The sequence below is a fragment of the Cloeon dipterum genome, chromosome 3 (genome assembly GCF_949628265.1).
Source record: "Cloeon dipterum chromosome 3, ieCloDipt1.1, whole genome shotgun sequence".
NCBI classification, from domain to species: Eukaryota; Metazoa; Arthropoda; class Insecta; order Ephemeroptera; family Baetidae; genus Cloeon; species Cloeon dipterum.
This window is the reverse complement of record NC_088788.1, coordinates 1,181,987-1,200,197: the sequence shown is the minus strand read 5'-3', so window position 1 is coordinate 1,200,197 and position 18,211 is coordinate 1,181,987. Positions and strand designations below refer to the sequence as shown.

At 41.8% G+C, this 18,211-nt stretch overlaps 1 protein-coding gene across 5 annotated transcripts; it reads right to left on the bottom strand.

Annotated features, from left to right (window-relative positions):
* Positions 1-93: 93 nt before the first annotated feature.
* On the bottom strand, positions 94-18,187 carry LOC135938906 (solute carrier family 2, facilitated glucose transporter member 1-like). Of its 5 annotated transcripts, XM_065482929.1 has the most exons (12): positions 15,844-15,927; positions 15,192-15,224; positions 15,100-15,120; positions 15,005-15,040; positions 14,801-14,863; positions 14,703-14,729; positions 3,859-3,957; positions 3,628-3,792; positions 2,598-3,185; positions 2,328-2,540; positions 1,289-1,492; positions 94-1,227 (listed from the first exon to the last, which is right to left on the bottom strand). In XM_065482929.1, the coding sequence occupies exons 2-12, from the start codon at positions 15,201-15,203 to the stop codon at positions 1,084-1,086; spliced, it is 1,572 nt and encodes a 523-aa protein (XP_065339001.1). In that variant the 5' UTR covers positions 15,204-15,224; positions 15,844-15,927; the 3' UTR covers positions 94-1,083. The 5 variants fall into 5 exon arrangements, with proteins under 5 accessions (XP_065339001.1, XP_065339002.1, XP_065339000.1 ...); XM_065482930.1 differs by lacking the exon at positions 14,801-14,863 and having other exon boundaries at positions 15,844-15,926; XM_065482928.1 differs by lacking the exons at positions 14,703-14,729; positions 14,801-14,863; positions 15,005-15,040; ... (1 more) ...; positions 15,192-15,224; positions 15,844-15,927 and adding an exon at positions 17,948-18,187.
* Between the last annotated feature and the right edge of the window lie 24 nt (positions 18,188-18,211).

Below are 18,211 nucleotides of genomic sequence, written 5' to 3'. Positions count from 1 at the left end.
TCTTTCAGCGATTTTTCGGAGATTTAAAAAAAAAACGGCCAAAACATTTCAGAATTTTTAATTAAGGAATTTTAACTCAAGAATACGCCTCTGTGAATTGCAGATATGCTTTTGCCAGCGTTTATTAACACTTTTCTCATAATAATTTCCAAGTTACAGTCCTGGAATGTGGCATTCTTGAACCGTAACAGAAAAAAATACATAAAATAATATATATTATATTCTTTTACAATATGGCATCAATATTCTACAACAGAATTACATCGTAATTAAAAAATCAGATAACACAGACACACATTTCGGCACATCCTACATCGATAACTTTAAATTCAATCTCCGTTTATTTCCCTTGGAGAATTCAGGATTCTTTTCTTATTGTACACAGATCTACAACCAACATTTATTCCCACCTGGAGGGGGGCAAGATTTGCTTTTAACACACTGTCCAACAACAACTGCCGTAAATTGCTTTTAAATTGAGAGGCTGCAAATGAGAGAATTTAAATGCAACTTGTAACCGCAACTAAAGCTAAATATAATCCAACAATCATTCCTGCACGAGTTCATTATAATATTTAAAAAGGAACTTGTCTAAAAATCTACAGTGTATCTCTCTCTCTCTCTATCAGCCAAATGGGAAACAAAATTAAGAACCCTGGGGACGAAATTAAATAGCTATACAAATAAAATTTGATTTACCAACCAGTGCAGATATTAATATTTCTATTTAAATCGTTTTTAAAATGTAAACCTCAGGCCAGGTGCTCCAGAGGTATCTCGCCTCTTGAGATTTCCTCCTGCTCTTGGTCTTTTGCTCGGAAAAATCACATCAGAAATATATATATTATATCGATGCAGGGGGCAAACACTACAATTAGGGGGTCGAAAGAGGGCCCTGGGCGGCCTCTACATTTAGTGAAGCAGTCTAGAGGGCCGCCTGAGACTCGTTTTCCTTTTTTTTTTCCACAGATTTGCTGACTGACTGGGTGTAGTATGGCGCGTTTGTGCTTGCTGAGTATTTGACGCGAAAAAGTCATGGCAAGAGCAATGAAATGTCAACCAATCAATCGAATGAATGAATGACTACTGGTACGACTGTTGGCGGAACATGGAGCTGATCTCCTCCATGGTCTTGTTTTTCGTCTCGGGCACCTTCTTCAGCACAAAGAGCACGAACAGTGCCAGCAGGAAGGCGAACACGAAGAACACATTTCCGCCCATCAGCTCCTGTATTAATTAAAGGGTCAATTTTAGTGTGAGTTTTTTTAAGGAAATTAATTGTACAAACCTGTAGGGGGAGGAAGCCGATGCCGACGATGAAGTTGGCCGTCCAGTTGACGCACACGGCCAGCGAGGTGGCCGCCGGCCTCGCCGACTGGTTGAACAGCTCGGACACAAGGAACCACGGAATGGAGCCGGGGCCGGTGGCGAACATGATGACGAAGAAGATGACGAGCACGATGCTGAAGTACGAAATCCACAATGCCTCGCTCTGGATGGACAAAAAGGAAATCGTAAAAAATGAGTAATTTGGGTTTTTTATAGGTTAAAATTATTATAAAATGGTAATGATGGCGCGGAAAAAAACCAAAAAATATTTCTCAGGTCGCGTGACCTGAGGAAGGTTGGTTCAAATCGTATCGCTGAAATATGTGCTCAAAATGACTGAAAAAAGCATGAAAAACCGGTTTGAGAGCGGATCTCAGGTCAGGTTACCCTGAAAAAGGTCGATGGGGTATTTCAGGTCAAAGCCCCGTCCGAGACCTGTCCGATAAGGGGTCGTGGTTGACGATCGGATGAACAGCCGAATTTTAACAAAAATAAAACCATTTACAGACGTCAAGCCGAAAAAAACCGTAAAAATTTATTTTAATATTTCTATGGGCCTGAAAAATCTGAAAATCGGTTTCCAGACCGGCGGTGATCCAGTCTATGCGATAAAGTCGGTAAAACCCCTAAGTTTTGCTGCGTTTGGAAAATTTTTTCAATTTCCATGGGAAAAAGTGCGAAAAACGCGTTTTTAAAATTTCAAAATCGATCTCCTCCTAGGATTTTGATCGGATTGGCTCGAATTTAGTTTTAAAATGATCCCAGATAAATTTTACGTGAACTGAAGGGCCAGTTTTTAATTTTGGCCTTGATCCGGAATTTATTTGTGAAAATTCCAATTTTTTCCAAAAATTGTCCAAAAACATTTCGTAAAAATTCGAAAAATGGTCCGATTTTGGAAAATTGCGCACGGGCGGACGCGCCTTACCAAGGGGCATCGATTAGTACCGCAATTGGCGCCAAGAATTAATTTAAAGACTTGATTTTCTTCAACTTACAGCGTATTTGAGGCAGATAGCGAGGAGGATCGTGTCGATGCACATGCCAGAAAAGCCAACAAGCAGCAGGGTCTTGCGTCCCGCCTTCTCCACCAGGAACAGACTGATGACGGTCATGATGACGTTCATGGTGCCCATCGCCAGGGTGGCCAGCTGCGCGTGGTCGTCCGTCAACTGAGCCATTTTGAAGATCTTGGTCGAAAAGAACATAACCTGCAACCAAATTAATTAGAAAAAAATTAATTAAATATAATTCAGCAAATTAATTACCGCATTGATGCCGGAGAGTTGCTGCGCGATCATGACCATGACGCAGATGATGAGTGGACTCCTGAGGGCCGAGTTGACGAACAGCTCCTTCATGGTGACCTTGGGCACCAACTTGGAAGCCTCGTACTCGGAGCGCATCTCCTCCATCTCGTCGTGCACCTCGATGGTTCCGCGCAGCCAGGTTAGGCCTCTCTGGGCTTCGAGCTCCTTTCCAGAGTTCAGCAGGGTGAATTTGGGCGACTCAGGGCAGATGGGCAGGGTGGCGAGCTGGAAGACGGCCGGCAGCAGGGTCAGGGACAGCAGCAGCGGCCACATGCTGGGCGTGCCCAGGATCGAGCCCAGGCCGAACAGCTGGGACAGCAGGATGGAGATGGTGATGACCAGTTGGTAGACGGTGCCGACGGCGCCGCGCAGATGCACCGGAGCGATTTCCGCCAGGTACATGGGCGCCAGGCCCGCGTTCAGCCCGGAGTTGATGCCGATCAGGAAGCGGCCAAGAATGAGCATTTCGTACGAGCCGGCCGCCTTGGCCGCACCCATCAGGATGGCCGCCGCGAATACCAACACGTTGTTGATCAAGAGGCCGCCCTGAATATGAGATACAAAAAAATGGAGTCAAATAAAATGTTTAAAGGCGACGTTTGACGAATTTTCTGAGCCCACCAATCGATTCCTGAGGGTCAAATTAGGTAAAATCGATGTTTTTTCCGTTAAAAAAGTGCAGCGCGACGTGCGAACTTTCTTTCCCGCCAAAACAAAATGAATGCGAGAAGTGCGCATGCGTGAGAGCTGGTTTGAGCACTTGCAGAGAGACCGCCTGTACGAATGACTTCTTTTTCAGATTCAGCCAGCTCTCACGCATGCGCAATTCTCGGATAAACGTTCAAATTGTTTTGGCGGGAAAAAAGTTCGCACGTCGCGCTTGGTCACTTTTTGACGGGAAAAACAGCCACTACACCTAATTCGACCCTCGGGAATCGATTGGTGGGCTCAGAAACATCGTAAAACACGGTTTTAAGCCTTAAATCACCTTGCGGCCGAATTTGTCGGCGACGAGACCGGTGATGCATCCGCCGAGCATTCCGCCGACGCAGAAAAGGGACACGGCAAGCGAGAAGATGAAGGTGACATTGGCCTGGGAGGGAACCTCACCCGTTCGATCATGCTGAACCTCGCTGATCCATTCTTCAATTAGCTGGTTATTAAGGAATTAAATCAAATTAATTATTCCCTGAAAAACGCAGAGTGAGCAGAGACGAACCTTTTGAGGAGCATTTACTACTCCGGTGTTGTAGCCATGCTGGAAGGCTGAGCCAAGGGCGGCGGCTGCGATCGCGAACGCCAGACGCCCATTGAAACCCTGAAACATTGAATTATACATGCAATAAGATAAAATGCACTTGCACTTGATAAAGCATATATAATATAAGAGAGAGTCGTCGTCGGCAGAGGCCGTAAAAATTCAATGCAGAAGAATTGTGGAACAAAAAGCACGATCCGGTTTAGAGGCTGCACAACGGGAACTGTTGCTGATCTGTCTTATATAATCCTGCACTGCCTCGAGTTTAAAACAAACGCAAATGATATAATTCTATTTTCCACCAGAGTCCGGATTCACGAGACGCGCAGATATGGCGTCTGATAGAGTGCGAATGAATATTTTTGTTGTTAATTCTTTATTAACAGCCGATTAGCCCGGTAAGTGGTGAATTGACCGTTATAGATAGCACATTAGGCTAATGGAAAAATTCGGACCCCGGTGGAAAATACGACTGCGCAGAAGGTTTTAATTTGGGTCACGCATGCGCAGTGATGAGTTTCAGACTCCCTGTGAGATTTTGAAGCGATCTGAACATACTGCGCATGCTTATGATGCGCACAAGTTTATTGCGCAGCTTTAAATAATCAAAAAAATATAAATTTCGACGCCGGCGGGAATCAGCACAGACTATTTTCTACTAAAAACTATTTCACGCAGCTCTTAAGTGAGGTCACACGCACGATTCCAAGGCTTTGTCCGACTTGTTTTCGTCCTAAAAGAGTTTTGAAGGAAACGCGCGCGGGTCTTCTCATTAAACTCGTGACGTTTGCCCAGGGCATCTTTAATTCCAGCAGCATTTCAAAGGTTTTGTCTGCCTTGACTCGATACCAAACTTAGCCACAATCGATCCGCGCGCGCCGCGGCTCTCGACGAAATGTGTGAGTGTGTGCGTTTTTTATTATCGGCCAGCAGACGCATTATTTCTTACAGGAACAACCACGCCCGAGCGACTTGGTTAATTTGTATTCGTTTCCAGGTGGTTTTATAGATTAGCCAAGGTCGCAACAGGTACTGATGCGAGATGAGATGATGAATTCCGATCAGAATAAAAAAAATCCAAGGCAAAGGAGGGTGTGTTCGGTGTGTAGGACTTTTAGTAAAGCGATTAAAACGACGTAATATGATGAGATCTAAATATACATATTGTCAGGCTGTGAACCAGTTTCCTGCTGGTCGAGGCGTTGAAGGTCGGCGACTCTGATATTTTTTATATATTTCACGCACCGCCCAGCGAGTGACACACCCGAGGGAGCAGAAAAAGGTCGCGCTTGCCAAAAGAGAAAGCGCCGGGCGCTGTACCTTTCCAAGATTTTCGCCACGAATTAATAATCTAGTTTTAATAAATTCCCCTGAGGAAGAAAAAGCATTTAATTACTCCGCGCAATTATAATTTTACGATAGCCGCAGGAGAGGAGAGAAAAAAGACCTCCAACGCTTGAGGTCGAAAGAGCTCAAATTGCGGCACGCCATCTCAGGTGGCAGCAGGCAATTTTTTTATCCAGCAGCTCGCAGTCAGCGCACGTGTCGCCGCGGAGAAAGCGGATATGTATTTATTATATCGGAGCTGCTATGTATGAACTGATAAAGAGGCAGCAGGATGTAATAGGAGCAGAGCAGAGGGGAGAAAACCAAAAGCGATAATTCAATTTTAAATAATTAAATAATAAAAATCATACCGCTCTTCTGATGAATGGCATGTTTGAGTTGAGTGAAAAGGTGTTGCCAGGCGTTGACCATAAATCCGTGAATATCACACCGTGGTGCTAGAGCGACTTGTCCAGCGGCTGCGAGCGAAAGAAACGCGGTGCGCCGAGCCCCCCGCGTTTTATCCGAGGGGCGTGCGGCGGGGCCCTGCTCGCGATTGGCCGTTCGCCGGCCGAGCCTCTCCTGCCTTCACTTGCATCAGCCTTTGCGTCACCACTATCTGGCTCATTCTCTATGTGCACCAGACTGACGGAAAAGGTGAGCTGAGGCTACATGAGTAAATAAAACGCGACGTGAGTCTATGCAAATGCTCGTGTAGGCGAGCGCGGGGCTCCGCTGAAATATTGTTCCCTTTCTTTTGCTCGGCGGCTCGACAAGCGAACGAGGAAAACTTTATTATCACCTGAGTACGAGTGTGCATGACCTTTTCAGCTCGCGGCGATTGAAAGTAAATTATTGCTTTACAGTAACATTGTTGAGGAAAAAACTTGGAGGTTAATGAGGTTTAAATTGATTTAAACAGTGAAAAAATCGATCTATTGAGGAGAATTAGGTTAGATCGTGCCGAATAACAATTGGAAAGCCGTTTTTTTAGCGGCTTATTGGTCTTAAAGTACCACTAAAATGAAGCGAAGACCTATAATTGAGACGACAGCGCCACAGTGACATTCAGAAGAAGTAAAAAAACAGCCAACCTTGTCGCTTAATTGCGCTGACTGTCGTCAAAACGGAATTTCAGGCCATAAATCAGTTCCTGCTTGCTAAAAACAGTATTTGACGAAGTTTCTGAGCACACCAATCGACTCCTGAGGGTCGAATTAGGTGAATTGGACGTTTTTTCCGTTAAAAAAGTGCAGCGCGACGTGCGAACTTTTTTCCCGCTAAAATAATATGAATGCGAGAAGTGCGCATGCGTCAGAGATGGCTGGATGCTGGATCTGACAAAAAAGCGATCTCTCTGCAAGTGCTCAAACCAGCTCTTACGCATGCGCACTTCTCGCATTCATATTTTTGGCGGGAAAAAAAATTCGCACGTCGCGCTGCACTTTTTTAACGGAAAAACGTCCATTTCACCTAATTTGACCCTCAGGAATCGATTGGTGGGCTCAGAAACTGCGTCAAAGACGGTCTTTTGAGTAAACTTTCACCATTTGTTGAACAGTGAACAGTGCTGTAAATATAAAATCTGGAAGTTTCGCTCGAGAGCCAAGGTTCGTTCGCATTCGCAATGCATGCCATTTATTTCCTATGTATTTCCTTCCTATTCATTGAACTCGTCAAGATCACCGCTTTTTCAGCATGCACTCTGATTTATTGCCTTCAATGTCGTTCGATCGATCGAAAATTAATCGAGACCAAGGCAAATCCATCATAAAAATAAAGAAAGAAAGAGTGAGTGGCTCTCCTTGATCAGATTTTGGAACAACAAACCGGTTCAGAACTTTAAAGCAGATTCAAAAGGGGCTTGGCTGTTATTTTTGGTTGCGATAGAGAAGAGAGAGCACGCGAGAGAAAGAAAATAGAATTGTGCAAGCCATCAGCCTGCAGGTCAATGAAATGCTGCACTCGCGCCGACACAAAATAATTTAATTGTAAGCAAAGGTCACCTTGAAAAATGCTTCGTTTTGACCGATATACCTCAAAATTCAGCTCTTTCCAGACCAATTTAATTGCTTAAACCAGCAATCTCGTGCTGCGTGTTATCTATTTTGAGTATTTTGCGATAGAAGCAACTCAGCAATTATATAGCACACCCGACGTTTTTCCCCAACATGTGATGTGACGCCCGTACAAACAAAAACGACACCGACTCAACATATGCAGCAATCAAAACGGCTTGGGAGCATTGAATTGCCACTGTTGGGCACAGATATAATTATTTTTTTACGGAGGTCAAATAAAGAAGAGCCACGAAGGTCATTTTCATTTTGCTCCGGCTTCGCGTGACTTGGCAATTATTTTAAAGACACGGATGGGTTCTACGTCTACGAGTTATTCATCAACAAATAAATAATTATCCATCAATTCCCAGTCAGGAACGTTTAAAAAATAAATATGATGAAAAAACCCGTAATTTTCACGTACAAAGATAAGACGAAGTAGCCTGCTCTCTTCATTATGTAAGGATTTAATCTTCTCTCTCTGGATCTGGACTAATCCGCGAGTAAGATATATATACAGCAATTACGGAAAAATTGTCGGTACCACGCCCTGAGCGGCGATTGGCCGAGCCTGCGACCGAGCCTCTCCTCAGAAGGTCACAGATGGAACGATTTTCCGCGAAATCGCGTCTGCAGAGATTTAAAGCAACCAGTTTGTGCTGACAAGCTAAAGAGGGAGTTAAAAAAAAACTCAGGCTCGGCGCGCGCTCCATATAAAAGCAAGAAGAAGAAGAAGTAATGAGCGGCTGTCGCGACTGCCGCTGCTCTCGAGGAATAAAATAAATAAATTCCACAGAGTGTGCTCGATCGTATAATGCATAATGCGAGATCCGCGCCGTGCAATTAAGATCGGACTCAATGGCGCCGTACGTCGGTGAAAAGGGGGAATCGACGAGTCTTTAAACAATCAAACGGCAGCCGGATTTCATTTCTCCAGCTCTAAGAATCGCGTATTTTTGTATTTCAAACAATAGAATGAACTGTGAAGCAGGTTTTTATTAGGAATTTTTTAAAGTTCTCACCGGGGGCCGGATTCGAGCGACGCGCAGATATGGCGTCTAGCAGAGTGCGGCGGGAAAGTGAAATTTATTAGCACAATGAATATTTTGTTGTTATTTCTTTAGATTAGCCCGGGTATTGGCGAATCGACCGTTAGATGGCACATCAGGCTAAAGGAAATGTAGCAAAATACGCGGGAATGAAATTATTAGCTCAGCACGCCCCTTTTTCGACGCTTCTGATTGGCCGACTGGATTAACCTCCATTATTTCGACGCCATATTGACTTCTGACCGGCGGGAAACAACACAGATCGCAATCCGGACCCCCGGTGGGAATTACGACTGCGCAGAAGGTTTTAATTTGGGCCACGCATGCGCAGTGATGAGTTTCAGCCTCCTTGTGAGATTAAGAACCGATCTGAACATACTGCGCATGCGTAAAATGCACACAAGTTTTCTGCGCAGCTTCAAAATTTAAACAATTATAAATTACGACAGCATTATTGATTCCTGACCGGCGCAAGAACCAACACAGATCGCCACCCCGGTGATTTTTCTAATGCCAAGGATAATTTCCCATATTTACACACTATACTGGATTGCAATAAATTCCTTTTTTGTGATAATTGGTATTTCGAAAGCAATTAATAAAATGTATCACAATGTCAAGAATTCTAGGTAAAAAGAATACACACCTGCATATTGGAAAACGCAAACTGGAGTGAATAGGTAAACAACAGCTCGTTTATTGCGCTCAATTTCATTAAATACAGCCTTGCCCTTTTCTTGCGCAAAAACTGTTTGCTTGACGCACACACGTGATTTGAAAGAAAACATTTCAAGAACAAAAAAAAAATAATGCTGAGAAGTATCTAGCAATGCACTTATTTTGTTAACAGCTGGATGGCTTACTTCACGTCATAACGAATCGCGTGAACACAAAATGTGGGTCGTTACATTATTTTAAACATTTTGATAGCTAGGGGGATTTAAAAACAATTGTTTGAGGTAATCATACGGCTACTGGGGAAGTTTATTTATTTCAAAGAGCTATTCCAATTGAAGAAAAATAATAATAATACTCAGCAAGGCTTGCTTTTGCGTGGAGCAATCGACATATAAAGAGCTCACTGTCAGATGTTAAATGAATTGATATGTCGGTCTGGATATAAGAGTACGCGACAAATAAATTATTTAAAGTAAATTGAGGAAATAATCTAAAAAAAACCGGCTTGAAATCCCAGTTATGGAAATTTTTCCCTGACGATAGGGATCAAAATTAAGACAGTTAAAACATTTAATTGACTATTCCTCGGTCCTGCTGTCATTATTGGACATTCTAAAAATAATTATTTTCTAAATTCCACAAAGGATTAATGATTGTTATTATGTTTTAAATTGTAAACTTTATAAAGTGAGTGCGAAATACCTTGATGCGTGAAGTGTCCTTTTGCGCTTCTCCATTTCCGGACATGTTTTATCGGCGACTCTTTCCACCCCGATGATAAAAACAGACTGAACGAGTCCACGGATGGTCTCGAGCCCCTAATTGAGGTGGAGAAGCTCCGATTGGTCGACCCATCAACAGGCAGGTCAAGTGGGCACATATCGGTGACCTCTCCCTCCTGCTCGCGAGCAATTATTATTGTCTCCGCCGCGGAGCAAATAATATAAACATCTATTTTTCTACTATTAATTGTAATACGTCAGCGAATAGAGAGAACAGGCCGCGGGGAAAGGGAATGCAACTGCAACTACGCACACTCGCGATTTTCAAATGAGAAAATTGATAAAAAAAAATATCAAGGGTGTGGAGCGAAATTATCTGTGTGGGATTTGAGTCGCGTGGATCGCCCATTAAAATTTAAAGGGACGGACGTCTTGTCATTTGGTTCAATCGAATGGAATGCAGCGCACTCGACTTTTGACCCGTGGAGGTCAAACACGCCTTGTGACCTCTAGAACGACATTAATTTGCAATGATATATACATCAGCGGCAGCTCCAATAAAGATCAAATTATGGGATCATCATGTCAGTTTGTTTCTAGAAATAAATTGTAGTTTCTCAAATAATGAAATAAGAATTCCGAATTTTCCTCCATTTCTGTTGTCAGTGTTTCGGATGGGGTTAAATTACGCCTTACCACACAAAGGAATAGGGTGTGGTGTGTAATAGGGGTTGAATGGGATGGCACCTTTAAATCCCGAAAGTTGAGCGGTGTGCTGTTTATTTTATAATTGCGATGAGATTTTTAGTGTAGAGTTCGAGATTTGGTGCATCCATCTCGACAAAAAACTTTGTGCCACCCGAATCTCGGGTTGTGGTGGTCCTATTTACAAAAATTAAGTACCGTTTGACTCGTCTTGAAGTGAAATAATTAACTAAATTGGTTTTAAGATTACAATTACTCGTTAATGTCGTGCTAAGGTGTTGAAAAGGACGAAAAATGCTAAATTTCAGGTTTTTGAGGGGGTAGAAAAGGGGGTTGGGGTTGGTGGGTCTCACACCCCTTTAGTGCACTTGGGGACGGTGAGATGAGTCTAATGGTATGTGGTTTTTCAAAATCGGATGATTAGAAGTCGAGATTTGGATGTTTTAGCAACCTCAAAAAACAAAAAACAAGGGTTTTCTAAGTTTTAATTTATTATTAAAAAAATGAGGCAAAACTCCAATTCAAATTTTACCGTTTCCAACCTAAAATTTTGTGCTCTACAAAATGGCAAAGAAAAAAACAAAAAATTTTGATATTTTCATTTTCAAATTTGAGTTTTAAATTAAAAAATCAATTTTTATGACCTTGAATTTTGACCTACCACTTTGAGATCAACATAAAAGTCGTTTGCTTTGATAAGAAGGCTTAAAAAGTTTTTAATTTTTTTTCTAGGACCACCCTGAGCAAAGTTATGAAGTATTAAAAATTAACGCTGAAAAAATATAATCAAAATCAATCGACCCCTGGACAGCAACTTGGTGTTTTGACAAATTTTGGCTGCTCAAACTGAAATTGCTATTTTAATCTTAATTTGCAGCCCATCTTTCTGTATCTTGGGAAAGAAGTTAATAAAAAATAAAAATCGTGTGCTTGGCACTGGCGCCAGGAATTGCTGGTTGTTTTTCTTGTTCGGAAGCGCGCAAAAACTGCTTTTTTCTCACTGTCGGCAAGTGTGAAATTCCATCCCTTCCCCGCAGTACAGTGTTTTGCTTCTTTTTTTTTTATCATATTGCTATAATCCCGTTTGCAGCTCTAATCTCGTTTCAAGTGCAAGCAAGTATCGCCTTACATGCAGGCCGCGTTGTGAACAAGTGCGTGCAATTAACAGACTGCTATGCTTGAAATTTGTTAACCACGAAATAATAAAATAACCGCAAACTGCTGCTTCCTCTCGTGAATGACGAGGAAAATCATGAATCAGAAAAGGGAAAGGAAAATTTTATGGCTGGAAGAGGCGTGATGCGGTGCACGTCTGCAATGCACGTCTACGTGATTAATCCCATGTAACAACGATCGAGAGTTGTTTTTGCTTTGGCCAGACACTGTGTGCCTTGCATAATTGCGCTCGCCATGTTTGCAATGATGAGACGGCTCTAGCTTTTAGCTTAGTGCTGAGGATATAACGGTTTATAGACTGCACCAGCGTTATCTTCTGGAGAGAAATTCGATTCTTTAGAGGAGTGTTCGTATCATTCGTTGGAAGAACGTTGCGTTTAGCTTTGGAGTTTCATCAGAAAATTGGAAGGCAAAGAAGTCAAGCAAACTTAAATTTTATATTTAATAGGGACAATTTTGAAGACTGTGACCTCAGAATCTCATCTTCAAAAGGAGGATTATAAAAAAATTAAGTTTTTTTGGATTTGATGTCCGAGGTTAATTTCAAAAATTAAATAATGCATAAAAGTTGTCGTATATGACATTTGTGAACTTGTGAGAAAATTCCAGAGAGGTTTTCCTGTTAATTTGTGAAAAATTCCACTTTAAAACTCGAAAAATCCGATTTTTACAACTTTTTTGTGTTTTACAAATATTGGCAACTCCAAATCTCGGGTTCTAAACATCAGAATTGCAAAAATTACCCACCGCCAGACTCGTCTCGACTTTCCCTGACTAACTGAAGGGTTTAAGGTTGCTTATCTTCCACCCCCAATCGCGAAAGTATTTCTAAATCTAAGAAAAATACTTTTGGGTACATTTTTAATATAAAAAATTTTATGGGAGTTGAAAGGGGTGGATTTAGCAACCCCTAAACTGTTCAGCTATTCAGAGTAAGTTAAGACGAGTCTAACGGTGGGTAGTTTTTGCAGTTCTGATGGTTAGAACTCGAGATTTAGAGTTTACAAAATACAAAAGTTGAAAAGTTCGTGATTTTCGTGTTTTGCGAATATTTTAAACTCCAAATCTCGGGTTCTAACCATCAGAATTACAAAAACTACCCACCGTCAGACTCGTATCAACCTCCACTAACCAGCCAAAGTGTTTAGGGGGTGCCTACCCTCCACCCCAAACCGCAAAAATATTTTTAAAACTGAGAAAAATGGTTTCGAATACATTTTTACTTATTAGAAGAAAATACAGTAAATCCGCTTGGGAAAAGTCGATTAATACGCAAGAAAAAATCTGACGTAAATTTACACAATGTTAAGTCAGATTCAATTACTCGCGGCGACTGTCTCGTGTCTCGTTCTATCTTTGTCGCTGAGTGAGCGCGGATTACCAGGAATGGAAACGTTTAAGGTCCAAAGTAATAAAGATTAACGAACTACTCGCTTCTAAAGTCTCTAATTGCGTCGGAATGCTATTGCACAAAAAGTGTACATGATTCAATAAAGCGGAAAATGTCGCAAAAGATTACGTTGCTCTCTCAGACGGTGCCATAAAGGTTTTAAATTCACTTATCAAAACATGTAAAAAGGCGTCAAGTCATTAAAGACACAGACACGCGGCCGAAATTGCGGCGTCGGGGCCGCGCTGATGCAGCCAAATTTGGTGCGTGTGCATTTTTTGCGCGGCACAAAGAAGCACGGTTTATTTACGGCCGCGCTGGACGTCATTGCAGAAAGATTTGCGCCAAGCCGCGGGCAAGACGCAGCAGGTCAGAAAACACCTAAATTCATAGTTTGCTGCGCCAGACGCGACGCCGATAAGCAGCGCAAATTGCTGCAAATATAATACGCGTCAGGATTCGAACAAACAGACAATTTAAAGAAGATAAGACTTTTCGGGAAATCCAGGTCATTTCGGCGTTCACCTTGAAATTGTACTGAAAAGTTTCAGCATATTTCAGTCAGTGACGAGACAAAACGTGAAAGAGACATCCGTTCATGCAGCTAAAAGCAGCTGAACAAAAGACGTCGTCTGCTGCTGACGTCATTTCTCTACAAATATTAATGACCCTCATTTCATCTCTGCTTTTTGGCCAAGTCATTGCTTACCTTGCGTCAAACTCACTCAGAAAAAAATTGTAATTAAGTTCCACCCCTTTTAGTGCACTTGGGGACGTAAAGACGAGTCTTATGCTATGTGGTTTTTTAAAATCGGATTATTAGAAGTCGAGATTTGGTATTTTATTGCATCGCGTCACGATCAAAAACCTTTGTGCACCCAAATCTCGGAATTTAGTGGTCCTGTTTACAAACATTAAGTACCGTTTGACTCGTATTGAAGTAAAATAAGTAACTGAATCGGTTTGAAGGAGAAAATTACTCGTCAACGTCGTGATAAGGTGTTAAAACCGACGAAAAAATGCTAAATTTCACGTTTTTGAGGGGGTTAAAATGGGGTTGGGGGTTGATGGGTCTCACACCCCTTTAGTGCACTTGGGGAGGTTGAGGCGAGTCTAACGCTATGCGGTTTTTTAAAATCGGATGATTAGAAGTCGAGATTTGAATTTTTTTGCGACCTCGAAAAACCAAAAACAAGAGTTTTCTAAGTTTAATTTTTTTTATTAAAAAAATGAGGCAAAGCACCATTCAAAATTTTAACGTTTCTAACCTAAATCTTTGTATTCTACAAAATGGCTATGAGAAAAATAAAAAAATTTGATATCTTCATTTTCAAATTTGAGTTTCAATTCAAAAAATCAATTTTTACGGCCTTGACCTTCGACCTACCACTTTGAGGTCAACATAAAAGTTGTTTGCCTTATTAAGACGAGTTAAATGGTTTTTTAATTTTTGTTCTAGGAACACCCTGAGCAAAGTTAGGAAGATTTTAACCTTCGAATGCCCGCAAAACCCGCAAAAATGGGAAAGACTGAGTTTTCTCTACTATTTTGTCGGTCAAATTTTACCCAAAAAACTTTCGTAAAAATCCACCGACCGCAGGAAAACAATTTGTGTGCTCATTTAGCTTTTCGAGTGAAGGAGAATGACATCTATGGAGTAAAATAGCAAACTAGTCAGTTCGCTGTAGAAATTCCTTACCGCTTTGTTGGCTCCGTTGGCGGGGTCCTGGCCAGCAGTTAATATTCAACACAAAGGTCAAAGGGTGGTTTGTTTATTTGTTAGTAAATTAAAGTCACCTTCATCAACTTGGCTGCTGCGTTAGAGTGCGTGGCGTCATTGTCCGTCACAGCAGGCTTTTCCTTTGAATTTTGAATGTTTGGTCAAATTGAGCAGTCAATAAGAATTAGGCTTTTCGTCCTGCTTATGCAACCGGCGTAGCATCCGCCTCACGCAGGTTGCATAACCCGGATTTTCGGTTCGATAATTATTTATTCACTGACCTGGGGGGTTAATCCGTCCTCTGCCACTGCCAAGTTCTGCGTGACACACAAACCATGGAGAAAATTTGGCTTAAATTAATTATTATTAATTTTACCTTGGGTTTTTCATCCTTGTTCTATCGTGGACCAGCAATAATTAAAAAGGGTTAGTAAGGGATTTTTGTTAAATAATTATTTTAAAATTTACCTCAGTCTCCATTCTTTCTTCTCAAATACCAGTCTGAGTGAGCAGTGTGAAAAGGGCAGAAACGGAAAGTTATGAATTGTTAAAAGTCCTTGCTACTTGCGTAACAGAGTGAAGCTGATTTAACATACATACTTTATTCAATTTCTATCAAATGGGCACAATTTGATTAGGAATAAAATTACAGACCTTTCACTTTTGAATTTAATACAAAATTGAAGGTAATAAAATTAATTTTAAAGAGCAAAATGCTTTAAGGACTGTCTCCTTACTTAAATTAATAGTTTATTTTAATAAAAAAAGGTTGTTGCACAGATCTCGACCAGAGGAATCGAAATCTGTCAAAAAATTTGTAGAAAATTGGCAAAATTTGAATTTTTTACTCTATTTTGATTATTTTAATTTTTTGTTTGTCACCCTGTATCGATCCCCTTAGTAAATACAACAAACCCTACAAAAACCATCAAATTTTCCTCCCCTCGCGCCCAAATTATTTAAAAAAAAACCCTAACAAATATTTCTTATCATTCGGATCGCCGGTCAGCGTGACCTTCATTTAACCCTGTGGCCCAGGTGGCGTGGCAGGGCCCAATTCGGCCTTTCTAACCCCTCGACACCGTCGGCGGCCCTCAGTTAACACCCTCCCAACACTCACCCCTTGCCGACGACGCTCCGTTGGCGAAGTTGATTGTTGTTCTTCGCGAGAGAGCGAGTGTGCGATTGTTGTCACCCTCGAAACACCATATGGGGTGCGAGAGACGAGTCGGCGAACAAGGGTGGGCACGCCCCCACGCGGGCCAATCGACGCGGCTCGTTGCGCCGGCCCCCGCTCGCTCGCGTCATCGCCAGGGGTGGTGTCGTCAGCGAAATTATCGATCCGCGTTGCGTCATCACGGTCACAGAAAGGGCACGCGAATTGCACCCGTTTGGCGCCAAACGCGATCGTTTCATCCCTTTCCCCGAATGACGCAATAAGGGGCGACGTGACTGATGGGGTGTCTGCATCTCCACTTGCGGAGGAAGATTAAGACGAGAAAATTCTTCCAGTCACAATCGATGCTTGTGTGCTGTGTTCCAAAATTGAACTATTTATTCGAATTATTACGAATTTTTAGATAAAATTTGACAAAACGCACGGTAAATCAATTAGGAATTTATCTGGGAACATTTTGAGACCAAATAAGGGCAGATCCGATCAAAATCCTAGGACTAGACGAATTTTGAAGTTTGAAAAACGTGATTTTTGGACTATCTCCATAAGGATTACATGGAAAATAAAAAAACCGGGGCCCGTAACGGGTTTCCACCGACTTCATTACACGCGCAGATCCAACATCGGTCTGGAAACCAATTTTCAGATTTTTCCCGCGCACAGAAAAATAAAAATTAATTTTTTTTCGATTTTTCGGCTTAATGACACGCTCGGTGAAAATGGTTTTATTTTTGTTAAAATTCGGCCGTTCGTCCGATCATCAACCACGACCCCTCATTGCACAGGTCTTAAACGGGGCTTCAATCTGGCATACCATAACGACCTTTTTCAGGGTACCCCGCGACCTGAGAGGCCATTTTTTGTAATTTTTTCAGTAATTTTGAGCACATTTGGCGAATGGCAGCCACGATTTTTTACCCTTGCCCTTCACCGACCTTAAACCTTTCTCAGGTCACGTGACCTGACAATGAGATCCACTTTTTAAATTATTATCACGTACGCAAGCAAAAAACTCTTTGCAAATTCGCTTGAAACTATTTTTACTCTGTGCTTTTAGAGGTGTGTCGCGGACGTATTAAATTTAGACTGCTTTCGTCCAATTAGCGCGTTTAATGGAGGATTGGTGAGCGGATCACAAGATTCACGTGCCAGCAGGTTGGCATGGAGCCCAATCTACGCATTGTGCGGCCTGACAAGAGTAGACATGAGTAAAAATAAAAACTCGTGACTGACTAGCCAGCCAGCTAGCAAACAAGATGTTTTCCGCGGATTGCACGAACTTGGGAGCAGATGAGTGTTTTCGCGCACGTAACATTCTTGGAGGTGGAGACTCAGAATTTTGAATGAAATGGGAATTTGTCAATGGAATTTTTTTTAATTTAAATTAATTTGCTTAGGGAATTTTGATAAATTGATGAATAAAGTGTCTAAAATGGTCTACATTAAACGCTGAACATCTTTGCCACGCTGATAAATTTTGAAGGTCAAAGGTCAAGGTCACTTAAATTTGATCTAAGATTTAAATAAATTCCTGTATGTCTAAAGGAACGAAAATTATTATTTTTGAGATAGCTAAAATGTGCCTAATTTAATTAGAAAAAACGTGTAAAAAAATAGTGGCATGATTTTACCGCTATTTTGAGAAATTCAAATTTTAATCCTAAAAAACGTGTTTTTTTCACCCCTAAATTTTTACTTCAAATTTAATTACGCATTTTTCGGTCAGATTTTTGTAACTTATTTAACCTTTTAGAATTTCAATTCTTTTTTAAGGGGTTGAAATCAAACCCTCATCCACCCAGGGGTAAAATTTTCTTTTAATATTAAAATTCGCCGAATTTGACCGTCATTGGTGTCGTTTTCTACGTTTTTCGCCCCATGAAATCAAATTTAACAGACAATTTTTCATTTAATTTATTCAGATTTGAATTTAATTTAAATCTAACCCTGTTTTTTCTTCGAAATTAGGTCAAATTCCGCGTCCGAATTGTCAAACAACAAATTTTAGTAAATTAAAAATAGGCATTGCATCATGTGGTGTGTCTACCTGTGTAGGTTGACCCCGTCTGTTTCTGGAGTAGATGGGGGCGGCCAGGTCGGAGAGGGAGGAGGCGACCGACGACTGCCTGGAGATGCGGCTGCCGTTGCCGGGCACCTCGAGCAGGGCCATCTGCTGCACCCTGTCCTCGTCATCGCGCAGCGGGTGCGAAAAGTCGGGCGAATTCTCACGGTGCGCCATTCAGATTTCACTTTTCTCCGACGAGCGGGCTGTTGTGGCCGGTGAGGCGGCCAAAGATAGACTGAGGCCCGA

What these genes read in the sequence shown, in the direction of transcription:
- LOC135938906 (XM_065482928.1), bottom strand. Translation starts at nt 18,139, where the DNA reads ATGGCGCACCGTGAGAATTCGCCCGACTTTTCGCACCCGCTGCGCGAT. An exon ending in TAGTAAATGCTCCTCAAAAG is followed by an intron (nt 3,793 to 3,858) that starts GTTCGTCTCTGC and finishes CTTAATAACCAG; the next exon opens with CTAATTGAAGAATGGATCAG. An exon ending in AACTCTCCGGCATCAATGCG is followed by an intron (nt 2,541 to 2,597) that starts GTAATTAATTTG and finishes ATTTGGTTGCAG; the next exon opens with GTTATGTTCTTTTCGACCAA.